Genomic DNA, 14,277 nt, shown 5'->3' with positions numbered 1-14,277 from the left:
AAGGGAAGGGACGTGACGTGCCGTGCCAGGCGTGAGGTACCGGGCTGGGCGGCGGCGTATTCGGTGAGGGCGAACTGCGTGTCCCAAAGGGGGAGGTGAGTGTGGTGCACACCCGCAGAACGATTGGGAGGAAATGTTGTGATTATCAAACGGCCGTCCTTGAATCAAGAGTCAAGAATGTTTATTTTAATCAACAGTCTGAAGAAGAGTCCCGACCCGAAATGCCACCCATCATTTTTCCCCAGAGATGCTGCCTGACCCGCTGTTACACCATCACTTTGTGTGTATCTTCGGGATACATCAGCACCTGCAGTTTCTTTCTACACAATGTTTTTTAATTGTCATGCTCCGGCTATGAACCAGAACAATGACAGCAGCATTACATCATAGGCGCGGCAGTAGAGTTGCTGCCTTACAGCGCTAAAGACCCAGGTTCGATCCTGACATCGGGTGCTGTCTGTATGGAATGTGTACGTTTTCCCTGTGACTGTGGGTTTTCTCCGGGTGCCCCAGCTCTCTCTCTTTCCCCCCCCCCCCCCCCCCCCAAAAGATGTGCAGGTTTGTAAGCTAATTAGTCCCTGTAAATTGCCCCTGGTGTGTAGTGGATGTAAAAGTGAGGTAAAAGTGAGGGACTGTCGTATGTTGAAAGGCTGGAGCGATTGGGCTTGTATACACTGGAATTTAGAAGGATGAGGGGGGATCTTATTGAAACATATAAGATAATTAGGGGATTGGACACATTAGAGGCAGATAACATGTTCCCAATGTTGGGGGAGTCCAGAACAAGGGGCCACAGTTTGAGAATAAGGGGTAGGCCATTTAGAACGGAGATGAGGAAGAACTTTTTCAGTCAGAGGGTGGTGAAGGTGTGGAATTCTCTGCCTCAGAAGGCAGTGGAGGCCAGTTCGTTGGATGCTTTCAAGAGAGAGCTGGATAGAGCTCTTAAGGATAGCGGAGTGAGGGGGTATGGGGAGAAGGCAGGAACGGGGTACTGATTGAGAGTGATCAGCCATGATCGCATTGAATGGCGGTGCTGGCTCGAAGGGCTGAATGGCCTACTCCTGCACCTATTGTCTATTGTCTATTGTAAACCTGGAACTAGTGTGAACGGTTGATCGATGGACCGAAAGGCCTGTTTCCATGCTGTTATCTCTAAACTAAACTTCATCTCTTTCCATGCACTGAACATGTAATTTCCCTATCACACACCCTAACTTTTTCAATTTGGTTAAGTATCTCTGCATTTTGATCTGAAGAAGGGTCTCAACCCGAAAAGTCACTCATTCCTTCTCTCCAGAGATGCTGCCTGTCCTGGTGAGTTACTCCAGCATTTTGTGTCTACCTTCGATTTAAACCAGCATCTGCAGTTCTTTCCTGCACATAGACTTTTTCCCAATCGGAGCTTTCACATGAGTTCTTTGATATAATTTTTAAAATTGATATTCTGTTGCCATTTCGTGTAAGATTTCAGATAATTTCTCTAAGCACAATAAGAGATCGCAGTTAACAGTGATGTGTAATACTGATTGTTCATGATTTTTGTGTGGAACAAGTACTGAGCATTGTATGTTCAAATCATTATGTCATTATAATTACATCATTTGTGATAGATTTAATAACAAGATTTGAGAATGTTTCAAAGATGCACAGAGCTAAACTTTAAATGCAACAAACAAAAGAGGGTACATTATTCCCAGGAATACAGAATTTTCTAATGCAGTGTATTGATTATATTTACTAAGTGGCTATATATTAATAGATACTTGTTTAAACTATTACAACTGGAAGGATCAAATATGAAATAATGTTGTGACCCCAAAATAGCAGTTTTATACATCACACTACAAAAACCTGTCACAAGAACAATCCCAGATATAATTAGAATATGACAATAATATTGTGCCCTTCATATTATTAAAGAGATCTGAAACTATGCATGCATTAATGAATAAAGTTTTCTGGATATGTTGAGAAAGCAGCAATAAGCATGCATGTCACAGGCTTTATAAATAGAAAACAAAAGCAAGGAACTTTTGTTGGAAAACTATAAAAATGGGTTTTGTCATAAAAGATTGTGTTCATTTCTGGGTATTATACATTAAAACACGAAGACATTAGAAAGGGTACAGAAGAGATTTACTGGAATCATTTGGGGTATCATAGATGGGAGACGTTTGGTGTGTTCATAGATCAAAGAAGATTAGGGTGTGGTATGGTAGGGTGTTCAAAATCATGAAGGTTCCAGATAGAATAAACAGATACTGTACTCATTGGCTGAAAAGTTGATTGGTAAAGAACAAATGTTTTTCTTTATGCCTCCTTTTATGATGAAGCAAGTTGCTATCATCTCAGAGCACCGCTTGAAATGATAATTGCTTTCATAAAGGACTGGATAGGTATTTGCAGGTTTACAAAAAAATGGGAGGCAGCAAGAAAAGAACAAAGTAATTGCATAAATTGCACCTGGTCTGACAAAACCCCTGGCATCAGTGAAATAGGCTGAATGGCCTCCTATTATGCAGTATTGATTCTGTTACTTAAACCTTCTCAGCTTTTTAAACCTTTGCAGTTGTACTTGCGAAGCAGTAAATATTGAACATCTACAATTTAATTAAACAAGCATCACACATAAAAATTACTTGATCCATTGGTGCACTCAGTAACACATCCTTTCCGAAATAATTGATCCATTGTTCTATTGAAAACAAATTCTCCCAAACATGATGAGGTTTGAATATCAAACTGTATTTTAGTTTAAAGCTACTAAATGGTTAAAGCTTATTTTTGTTATTAACAATGCATTTAAAGAGTGCTGGCTAGTAGAGTCACTGTATTTAAATCAGTGCAGATGCTGATTGTTACGTCTTCCGTTGAAAAAATTTGCTCTGTTCCAAAAACCTTATAGTTCCATTACTTTTTTAATCCAGTTTACATACATTGAGACTCGAATAAAGATCCCTGGCTGATTTGGCCGACCACACCCACGACCTGGAATAATGACTCCTTCAAGTACCCAGCAGTCATGAGTGTAGCAGGCAAGAGGTCCACCATAATCCCGCTGAAAGACAGAAGAAACTGTTTCAGGTTTCATATCTCATATCTCTCCTGCATTGGTGCAGCACCCTCTCTTCCCCCACCCCCCATCTCTCCTCCCTCCCTCCCCCTCCCCTCCCCCTTACCCTCCCCCCTACTCCATTCCCCTCAACCCCCCTTATCCTCCCTCATCCCCCCTCCCTCCCTCCCCCCTCCCTAGGAGATAAATTTAAACATTAAAATGTGAATAACTTGAAAAATATAACACCAATTTCAATTAAACGTCTTCGATTAGCACCAATCGCTGAGTAAGGTGAGCCTAAAATTGTTACACTATCGTGTACCGTTTTGGTTGCAGTTCAGGAACAAACAAACAAACGAGAGTTTTAGTATATAGATGCCCCAAGCCTAAAGAAAGAGTATTGGCTAGTGCCTCAGTAAGGCTTCTCCCTTTCCTTTCCAGATTTCTGAATCTTGAGATTCTAATGCTACACTCATGACTGACTGGCTGACATTTTACAATTTCGTTGTACATGGCTCATGTTACAATGACAATAAAGGAACTATTCTATTCTATTCTATCTCCCAGAGCTGCAATTTGGCTCGCACCCAGACAGTCTTTATCAGCTGTTTGCTCTTCTTACCTCGCAGGCTCCTGATCCCCGTATACCCGTCCCAGCACATATCTCAGTCTCTGCCACACGGCCTCTGTAGTACTTATTGCATTTCTTGTTACTCATAATTGGCATTCCCAATATATTCAGAACATCATCATTGCCTGTACCTTCAAATCAAAACAAGAAATTAGGAGACCCAAGTAGATGGGACATCGGGTAGTATATTATTTGTGGCCAACAGACTCTGCACAGATACACCAATGGTGTTTAGAAAGATTTCATTAAATATCTTTTCATTTCTGGTGTAGCAGAAATACACAGGCTTATCTCATTTTGGTCTGGAAATATCAGGTTGTGACAATGCTCATATTATCACACTACCTCAACCATATTTTTAATCTATTTTTTTGACTTGTGAAAACTCCTGCAAGTACTGCCTTTTCCAATAAAGTTACTACATTAAAGTACTAAAATGCAGTGTGGCCAGTTTGATCAAGGCATCATTTGCTTCTGTGAGTTATAGATTAAGGTGAGAAATTGTTTGGATTTAAATGTGGGACTACTGACAGCGTCTCAATCTGAATGAAGGAATTGGACGAATGCTATTTTTATTTTGCTGCATTGGTGGTCGCAACTGAAAATTGGTGTTGGCAGCTAGTAAGAATTTATCTGAAACAGGATAAATAAGAGTGAAGTTTGAACACAAAAGATCTAAGATGCTCTTACCTTGGGTCTCGCCCCATCCTGCAATCTCACATTTCGTCGCTTCAGGAACAATGTACCGTTGAGGTGGCAGACAGATCACAGCAACTCGGCTGTTTAAGGTTGCAAGCCTGATTGGGGAGAAATCAGTCTAGGTTACCAAGGAGAGATTGGCAACTCAGTTATTAAAAACAGAGTGGATATTAAACAGTTAAATTGAAAAATTGGGGAATGTGGAATTTAATGTAGAGAAAGTTGTGTTATTTTTTCCATCCAGTGTTGGTGGTTCATGTAAGCTCAAAGCATGAAGTAAAATAATAACCAGTCCTTCAGCAATTAATTAGTCAGGTTATAAAAACTTAAAATATTCTAAAAAGTAGTTAAAAACAATAAAGACAATAACATATGAACAACATGCTTTAAGAACTCAGCAGGTCAGGCAGCATTTGTGGAATCATTGACAATACAGCATGAAAACGGACCATTCAGCCCAGCATGTCCACACCTGCAGTCAATTGGTCATTTACACTATAGCCATTTTTATTCTCCCCATATTACCATCAGCTCCTCTAGTGGCCTACACACGAGAATCAATTTAGTGACCAATAAACCTACTAATGTGAGTGTTAACCTGATATCAGTAGAAGGAAATACTCTTACAAAAGATGATCTCAAAACAGCTACAAAAGAATAGTATGATTGAGCAGCCAACATGGATTTATGAAAGATAAATAATGTTTGACTAAATCAATTGTAGTTCTTTGAGGATGTATTTAAGGTCATAAATGATAGTAGAATTAGGCCATTCGGCCCATCAAGTCTACCCTGCCATTCAATCATGGCTGATCTATCTCTCCCTCCTAACCTCATTCTATTTCGCAGAGTAGATGAGAAACCAGTAGATGCAATGTACAATGTATTTGGACTTTCAGAAGAAAGTGCCACACTAGTTGGTGAATACGTTACAGCATGTAGAATTGGGGTTAATATATCAGAGTGGATTGAGAGTTGGTTAAAGGTGGAAAGCAGAGTAGGAATGTCAGGTTGGCAGGTTGTGACTAATGGGTACTAACAGATTGATGCTTGGGTCCCAGCTATACATAAATTATATCAATGATTTGGACGAGGTGACCAAATATAATGTTTCCATCTAATGATGACACAAAACCATGAAGAATGTGGATAGAAATGAGGTTCAATGGCTTGATTGTGCTCATGTGTGTAATGATTTGACTGGATAGCACACAAATGGAGTTTTGCACTGTGTGAGAAACAGGATGACTAAACCACCAGAAACAGGATACTGGAACAACCACTCTACCAAGCACAGGGCTATTAAACTGTCAGGGGTGGAGATAGGCTGGATGATTGAACTACCATTATGCCGGGGACAGGGCTATTAAACCATCAGGGACAGAGACAGGCTGGATGATTGAACTACCACGGAGTTCGTTGGAGCACTGAGAGTGTGGTACGGGGATAGAGGCAGGCTGGACAAAGGGCCGTAAATTTAGGAGTGTGTCTAAGCAGCAGGGATGGGTTGAAATGGGTTGTGAAGGTAACTAAGGGTCATGTGGGTAACTACTGCGCTTGCTCAACGAGGTAAATGAATATTGCAAATACGCCCCTGATTGGGGAACTGCCAATTGCCATGCACATACAATGTATGATCTGGGGGGGTACCTGGGGGCGGTACAGAAGATTGTGCACAGCGCTCTGATTGGAAGGAGCCCGAAGGGGGGGAGGATTCAGCAGAAGGGAGGGAGATTCAACGAAGTTGTACTGTATAAAGAGAAGGCACTGTCTTTGTCTCGGTTTGGAGAGGCACCCGGTTCTGCAGACTCGTGAATACATTTCTTGTTTCCACGACTTTGTCTCTGGCATCGTGATTGTGAGCACTCACATTTACATCTCACACACTGTATTTCGGTACACGTGATAAAAATAATCTAAAACCAACACCAAGAAGAAGGCCCCTCTATCCCCATTCTCAGGAGCCAATATATTCAGATTAAATTAACTAAGCAGATTAAAACAATGAGAAATTATCACACAAATTACCTTTCTAGCTCCAGCATGATCAAATTAGATCCCTTTGGTCCACAAACAGCCCTCGTGATGGAGATTGTCTGTTTTTCAGGATCATCAGGCCTGGGATGTTTCAGGATGGTTCCCATCCAGGCCTTATAGCCCCTGAATTCTGTGTAACTAGAGTTTAAAGACATAAAGAGGTGCAACAATGATTTATCATTTTATTACCGATGCTTGGTTACATGTCATTGGAATGCTTTAGGACAAGTTTATCAACAATTATCTCATCCTTGCCCACCTGCTCATTTGAAACAGCATTGAACATAAGAAACTGGGATTGAAATTCCCAAAACCTTTTGCACATAGGTGATCAGAAATTTGAGATTCTACATTAGAGTTAATAAGCAAATAACAGACTACACAATAAATATGTGACCAATGTGGTGGTCTCTGGGGATTAGGCCACTTCCTGGGTCGAACCTCTTGGCCCTAGATGGACAGGTCGGGGGGGATGGCCCTAAGCTACGGGGTTTCTAGAAGGGGCGGAGATCATTCCTTAGTCTGCCTCGTGGCTTGGAGTTGAGGAGATGTAAATAAACAGCTTTCCTGAATCCAACCGGCGTCTTGCTTCATTTCACACCCGACACCGCTACACCAAACTATATGATTAATGATTGATATTAGGCATTGCAGCAATTAAAGCATAGATTTTTAACATATTATCTCTAATAATTCAGTATCTGGGTATGATGAAGAATGAAGAGATTTTAAACATGAGTAAGGAGAATCAATTTCCACCGGCAATATAGTCAGTGACAGACAGGCACAGATTAAAAGGTAATTGCAAAAATATCAACAAGAATATGAGGAGAGTTGTGCACATGCTGAATAGATGGGTATAGCAGTTCCCAATAATGACTTTCAAAGAAGAATTAACGCATTGGAAAAGGAGAAAATTTCTGGCCTGTCGAAAGAGCAATGGAGTGGGGTTAATTTCACGATCACTTAAAAAACAGCACATGCATAACAGACTGAATGGTCTCCAGCACTACAGATATTATTCTATGATGAAAACATGTCATCTTAGTAATGCTGCAAATAGACTGACTTCCTACTTGCTTTTTCTCTTTCCATCAAAATCTTACTGTTAATCCTGGTCAAAACCAATGATTTTGCAGGCTACCTTCTGCAATTTCCAGTCTGGACAGGCACAGAGATGGATCTTTCCTGGGTTCTGGAATTTATGATTCACCTTTTACAGGAATACACCCATTGCCAAATAAACAATATCAGCAGTGGGGTAGAGGCAGAGACGGGAGAAATTATATTCACCATTGAAGTAAGGTGGTTTTAATGATATTGTTGGTAAGCAGAACACTTAAACATATTGATATGAAGGGAATATAGTTGCCCCATGGACAAACCCTATCTCATTCCCTACCATCCCCTTGTAGTTCAGACACCTGCCTACAAAATAAAGCAAAACCAGTGATGCTTGAATACAGTATCACTGAATGATCACCTTCCTTGCCCCATAGAGTAGCGCAGCTGTAAACATAACAGTGAAGGGTCAGTGAGTAATTGTGCCAGGTGTATAGTAGTGAGCCAAGCAAAACAAGAATTGTGGTTTGAACCTTGGTCTTAATCAAATTTTGGAACTTTACAGAGATCAAAATGCCATTTTTGGAGAAATAAAAACAGAAACTAACAATGAGGGTTTGCAGCCATCGAACACCTCATTCTCTGATCCCTGGCTTTGCACCAGGTCTGGATAAAAGGTTTGGTCTTAATCATATACCATCTCTCTATAATCTCCTCCCACCTCTCCACAAGAAACCACGAGTCACTGTTCATCCCATTGGATTTTGTTTCTCTCAGGAAAGAGAAATGGGTGTCTTGTCACCATTGTTAGCCCATTCACTCCTGCTTATTTCACTGTTTCCTTGGCTTCTCTGGCATTTTGGTCAACAGTCCCACATAAACTGAGGCAAGTATTGATGCTTCAGTGTCATTTCACAACCTGGCTGCACATTCCTGTTTCAATGTAGAGAACAATATAGGAATACATTCAAAGATCCATGACAGTTCAATGCAAAAAATGTTAAATCATACCAGGAGGGAAAACATTGCTTGGAGCTGATGATCCAATTCCTGCTTACAAGTGTCCCACCACAAAAATGTCTCCCTTCCCTGAAAAAAATTAACAAATAAAAATTACACATTCAGGAAAATCCACGGATCTCTCTAGAGTGATGGGGATTTGGGTTGGCAATGAATAGGATGAAGTCCATGAGACAGAAGCAGTTGCGGGCACTGGGAATATAGACCGATGAGCCAAAACATTACGACCACTGACAGATGAAGTGAATAACATCGATTATCTTGTTACAATGGCACCTGATAAGGGGTGGGATATATTAGGCAGCACGTGAACAGTCAGTTCTGGACGTTGATGTGTTGGATGCAGGAGAAATGGGCAGGAGTAAAGACCTGAGTGACTCTGACAAGGGCCAAATTGTTATGGCCAGATAACTGGGTCAGAGCATCTCTGAAACGGCAGTTACCGACAGTGATCTAAGGAGGGATAAACCACAAACCGGCGACAGGGTGTTGGGCGCCCAAGGCTCATCGATGCGCGAAGGCAACGAAGGCTATCCCGTCTGGTCCAAACCAACAGAAGGTGTACTGTGGCACAAGTCACAGAAATGTTAATGGTGGTCATGGGAGGAATGTGTCACAATACACAGTGCATCGCACCCTGCTGTGTGTGGGGCTGCGTAACCGCAGACCGGTCAGAGTGACCATGATGACTCCTGTCCATCATTGAAAATGCCTACATTGGGCACGCGAGCGTCAGAACTGGACCTTGGAGCAGTGGAAGAAGGTCGCCTGGTCCGATGAGCCATTTTCTTTTAGATCAAATGGATGGCCGTGTACATGTGCGCCATTTACCTGGGGGAAGTGATGGCACCAGGATGCACTGTGGGAAGATGACAAGCCGGTGGAGGGTGTGTGATGCCCTGGGCAATGTTCTGCTGGGAAACCCTGGGTCCGGACATTCATGTGGACGTCAATTTGACACGTGTCACCAACCTAAACATCGTTGCAGACCAGGTGCACCCCTTCATGGCAATGGTATTCCCTGATGGCAATGGCCTCTTTCAGCAGGATAATGCACCCTGCCACACTGCATACATTGTTCGGGAATGGTTTGAGGAACATGGTGAAGTGTTCACTGTGTTGCCCTGGCCTCTAAATTCTCCAGATCTCAATCCGATTGAGCATCTGTGGGATGTGCTGGATCGACAAGTCCGATTCACGCCGGCTCCACCTTGCACCTTACAGGACTTGCAGGATCTGCTGCTAATGCTTTGGTACCAGATACCACAGAACACCTTCAGGGGTCTTGTAGAGTCCATGCCTCGGTGGGTCGGCGCTGTTTTGGCGGCACACGGAGGACCAACAGCATATTAGGCAGGTGGTCATAATGTTTTGGCTCATCAGTGTAGATACTGAAAAGATTCATAGGTTGTTGCTCTAGAGATAGCCCAAGGGGTTCCTGGGAAAGCTATACAATAAGCAACTTCTAGCTATCCCCTCCCACAATTCTTCCTAACAGGTCCAGCAATGGCGAGCCCCATTCCTTCACCCCGCCATTGGCTCCGTCGCCTGTTCTCATGCAGTTCTTCCTTTCCACTCTAAATGGAATTTTCCTGCTATTACCTGAGATAACCGCAGAAAATGCTGGAAATTCTTAGCAGGTCCAACAACAACTGGAGAGAGAAACAGTTTGAGGACACCCGCCTTTCATAAAGATCAATACTTTTCTCTTTCCATAAATGCTTCTTGGATTTGAAATTTTCTAGCATTCTATTTTTATTTCAGTCTTCTAGAATCTGCGGTATTTTGCTTCTGCCATGTGTATAATCACCAGATTCAATGTTTTTCACCAGTCAAACAAGCTTCTCATGCCTTGTGCAAAACATTTTTTTAAAAGACTAATTAGCATTCATGTCTTCCATCTGCTTCTCTTTGGGAGATTAATATTTAATTCCTACAAAATCTTGCTTGGCGATTACTTGGGTAAATGTAATGTAACCTATTCAACTTGTTGCAAATCCTCACAGCTTCTACAGTGATGTGGCTGGCCTCAGCCATGGCAGAGCCTCCGACCTTGCTTCGAATCTCATTCTAATTCCCAACTTTCCAATGAAATGTTAAAAGGTCCATCTTTGAAAGTAGAAGCATTGTCTGACATAATCCATAGATCTGCAGGTTGCAAATGGACTAGGCAGTCAATGATTGGAAACACCCATTCAGGCACAGCAGTTCAATTTTGTGAGAGAGTATACAACCTTTTGGGTGTAAACTATGGACCAGAATCTCCAGGGATCGTGCTGGTTGGGATAGTAGCTGATTGATTTACCTGTTGCGAAGACTCACGGTCCAAGGGGAGTTTCCAGGTATACCATTCAGAATCCGAGACCTTTTCTTAGTTATTCGGTCATCTCGCTTACCACACGAGTCAAAGTCAACTGAATCTGCAAAGGAAAAGGTACGATTCAACACAAAAGGATGACAAAGAATCAGATGCAGTCAATTCAGGCAAGTGGTGTTAGCTAAAATAAATAAATGAGACAAATTGGGCCAAATTATATATTTTCCTCTCCTTAAAATTAATTGATTCTGCTAATTGAAACAATTAAATAAATACAGGTATTCTAAGTACATTCTCAGTGTTTGTTTTTTTGCACTGAACATAGAACAAGCACAACTTGGATCTTCAGAATTTTAAGAAAAGAATTCTCTGCCTCAGAAGGCAGTGGAGGCCAGTTCGTTGGATGCTTTCAAGAGAGAGCTGGATAGAGCTCTTAAGGATAGCGGAGTGAGGGGTTATGGGGAGAGGGCAGGAACGGGGTACTGATTGAGAGTGATCAGCCATGATCGCATTGAATGGCGGTGCTGGCTCGAAAGGCTGAATGGCCTACTCCTGCACCTATTGTCTATTGTCTATTGTCTATAATAGTATCAAACTAGACCAAGTGGACCCGTTTGGCCCCAAACCTCTCCTGCATTGGTGCAGCACCCTCTCCCCTCCCTCTCCCCTTCCCTCTCCCCCCCTTTCCCCCCCTTTCCCTCTCCCTCCCTCTCCCCCTCCCCTCCCTTCTCTCCCCCTCCCCACCCTCCTCCTCCCCCTCCCTCCCTTCTCCCCCTCCCTCCCTTCTCCCCCCTCCTCTCCCCTCCCCCCCACCCCCCTCCCCATCCCTCCTCCCCCTCCCTCATCCCCCCCACCATACCCCTCAACCTCCCCTTAACCTCCCTCCTCCCTCCCTCCATCGGAGATAGATTTAAACTTTAAAATGTGAATAACTTTTAAAATATAACACCGATTTCAATTAAATTTCTTCCATTAGCACCAAAGAAACGACGGTGAGTAAGTTGGGCCTAAAATTGCCGCGCTATCGTGTACCGTTTTGGCTGTACTTCAGGAACAAACAAACAAACAAACAAACGAAAGTTTTAGTATACAGATAAGCCTCTCTCTCTCAACGATAAGTCCTGATTATGATCAATGCATCTTTGAGATAGATTACGTTAACTGTTCGGACCAGAAAAGTCCATTTTTGGTGCAGTATAAGAAGTGTACAGTGTAAGGGCGGCACGGTGGCGCAGCGGTAGAGTTGCTGCCTTACGGTGAATACAGCGCCGGAGACCCTAGTTCGATCCTGACTAAGGGTGCTGTCTGTACGGCGACTGTACGTTCTCCTCGTGACCTGCGTGGGTTTTCTCCAAGATCTTTGGTTTCCTTCCATATTCCAAAGACGTACAGATTTGTAGGTAAATTGGTTTGGTATAAATGTAAAATTGTCCCTAGTTTGTGTAGGATAGTGTTAATGTGCGGGGATCGCTGGCACAGACCTGGTGGGCCGAAAGGCCTGTTTCCTAAACTGTATCTCTAAACTAAAAGTGTATTAATTTACTGGGGCACTGGCAGACATATGTCACTGAAAGCCACATCATTGGATAACTAGTGGATGGTTAAGGTTTTGCTTTTATTTAAGAAGAGCTGCTAGAGCAAGCCGGGGAACTGCAGGTCTGTGAACCTTACATGAGTAGTGGAAAAATAACTGGAAGGTATTTTGAGAGGCAAGATCTATTTACATTTGAAACAGCAAGAACTAATTAGAAATAGTCAGCTTGGCTTTGTTCATGGGAAATCATATCTCGCAAATTTGATTAAATTATTTGAGGAATTGAGTAAGAGGATTGAGGTCAAAGCAGTGAATGTTGGCTACATGTATTTTGGAAAGGCTATTGATAAGGTAGTCTTGTCAAGAAGGTTAAAATGCATAAGATCCAGAGTAAGATAACAAATTGGCTTGATAATAGAGGCAGAGGGTGGTAGTGGAGGGTTGCTTTTCATAATGGAAGCCTGTGACCAGTGAAGTGCTGCAGGAACTGATGATTGATCCATGATTCTTTATCACATATATTAACGATTTGGAAAAGACTGCATGATTAGTAAGTTTCCAGATGACACCTTAAATGGTGGTAGAATGTACAATGAAGCAAATTATCTAAGGTTGCAACAGGTTCTAGTTAACGTAGGAAAGGTAAAAACAGGTGGAATTTAACTCAGGTTTGTGCAAAGTGATGCATTTTGGGAAGTTAACCCAAGGCAGGGCATAAACATTGAATGGTACACGACATAGAGCACGGTGAGTATATGGAATAAGCTATTGGAGGAGGTGGTGGAGGCAGGAACAATTACAATTATTAAAAGACATTTGCACAGGTAAATGGATAGAAAGGGCTTAGAGCCCAAATGCAGAGAAATAGGATTAGTATGAATAGGCATCCAGAATTGGGCCAAATGTCCTGCTTCCATGCTGTATAAATCTGTGAATCTATAACATCGGCTCATGCTCTGACCAGTTGATCCATCATGGAGGATTTCCAATAATTACTGAATGGGCCTGCCAGTTGATGAAGCCTTTCCTTTGCTCACAGCTTCAGATGAGATGCCAGCTGACTGGAAGTCAACAAATCTGATAACTTTCTTCAAAAGGTGCAGCAGGACAGGCCAAATAATTATGGACATGTGAACCAAACATCAGTGGTAGGAAAGTTACTGGAAAACAAATCTTTGGTCAGGATTAATCTTGGAAAGGCAGGCTTTAATCACAGATAGTCAACATAGCTTTGTTAGCAGTGGAGATTGGTGGGGAATCCGATGTTCCAATTAGATTAAAGTTTTCAGTGGTCACAAAATGTTGTAAAGTGGGCAGTAGTTTCTGTGTTTATATAGAGTATCAGTAAGGCATGTAAGGTCCCACATAAAAAATTGAGCCCCAGGGATCGAAGGCAAGCTGGAAAATTGGATCCAAAATTGGCTTGATAAGAGGAGGCAAAGGGAGTTGGTGATATGAATAGTAAGTGCACAGAATTTACAAAAAAATGGTGACACCATCAAATGGTGGTTGATAATAAAGAATGTGACAAATCATCCGCTAAGATAATCCGCAACATTGGTGTCCCATAAGGATGCATTCTCAGCTCCAGACTGTACACTTTGTACACTCACGCCTGTGCAACCAAACACCAATCCAACTCAATTTACAAATTTGCAGACGACACCACCACAGTGAGATGGATATCAAATAATGACGAGATGGAGTACAGGAAGGATATTGAGAACATAACCTAATGCCAAGACAACCTCGTCCTCAATGTCAGCAAGAGAAAGGAAATTGCAATCAACTCGGGTAAACATTGAGTGCCAAAGTAGAGATGGTTGAAAGCTTCAAATTCTTAAAAACATTTTATCAGGATGCATCACAGCGTGGTTTGGGAACAGCTCCATCCAAGACTGCAAGAAATTGCAGAGTTGTGA

The 14,277-nt window shown here is 42.2% G+C and overlaps 1 protein-coding gene across 1 annotated transcript in view; it reads right to left on the bottom strand.

The window, feature by feature from the left end:
- Nucleotides 1-1,597: 1,597 nt before the first annotated feature.
- The window catches only part of mst1 (macrophage stimulating 1), a 50,167-nt gene continuing 37,487 nt past the window's right edge, over nucleotides 1,598-14,277 (bottom strand). The window contains exons 13-18 of the mRNA XM_078414353.1: nucleotides 10,810-10,924; nucleotides 8,496-8,573; nucleotides 6,414-6,560; nucleotides 4,377-4,483; nucleotides 3,678-3,817; nucleotides 1,598-3,058 (exon numbers count right to left, since the gene is read on the bottom strand). Coding sequence (XP_078270479.1) covers nucleotides 2,900-3,058; nucleotides 3,678-3,817; nucleotides 4,377-4,483; nucleotides 6,414-6,560; nucleotides 8,496-8,573; nucleotides 10,810-10,924 — 746 coding nt within the window. The 3' untranslated portion in view covers nucleotides 1,598-2,899. The remainder of the gene's footprint in view (nucleotides 3,059-3,677; nucleotides 3,818-4,376; nucleotides 4,484-6,413; nucleotides 6,561-8,495; nucleotides 8,574-10,809; nucleotides 10,925-14,277) is intronic.

Source organism: Rhinoraja longicauda, chromosome 17, assembly GCF_053455715.1.
Source record: "Rhinoraja longicauda isolate Sanriku21f chromosome 17, sRhiLon1.1, whole genome shotgun sequence".
Taxonomy (NCBI): Eukaryota; Metazoa; Chordata; class Chondrichthyes; order Rajiformes; family Arhynchobatidae; genus Rhinoraja; species Rhinoraja longicauda.
This window is presented reverse-complemented; position numbering and strand designations above follow the sequence as displayed.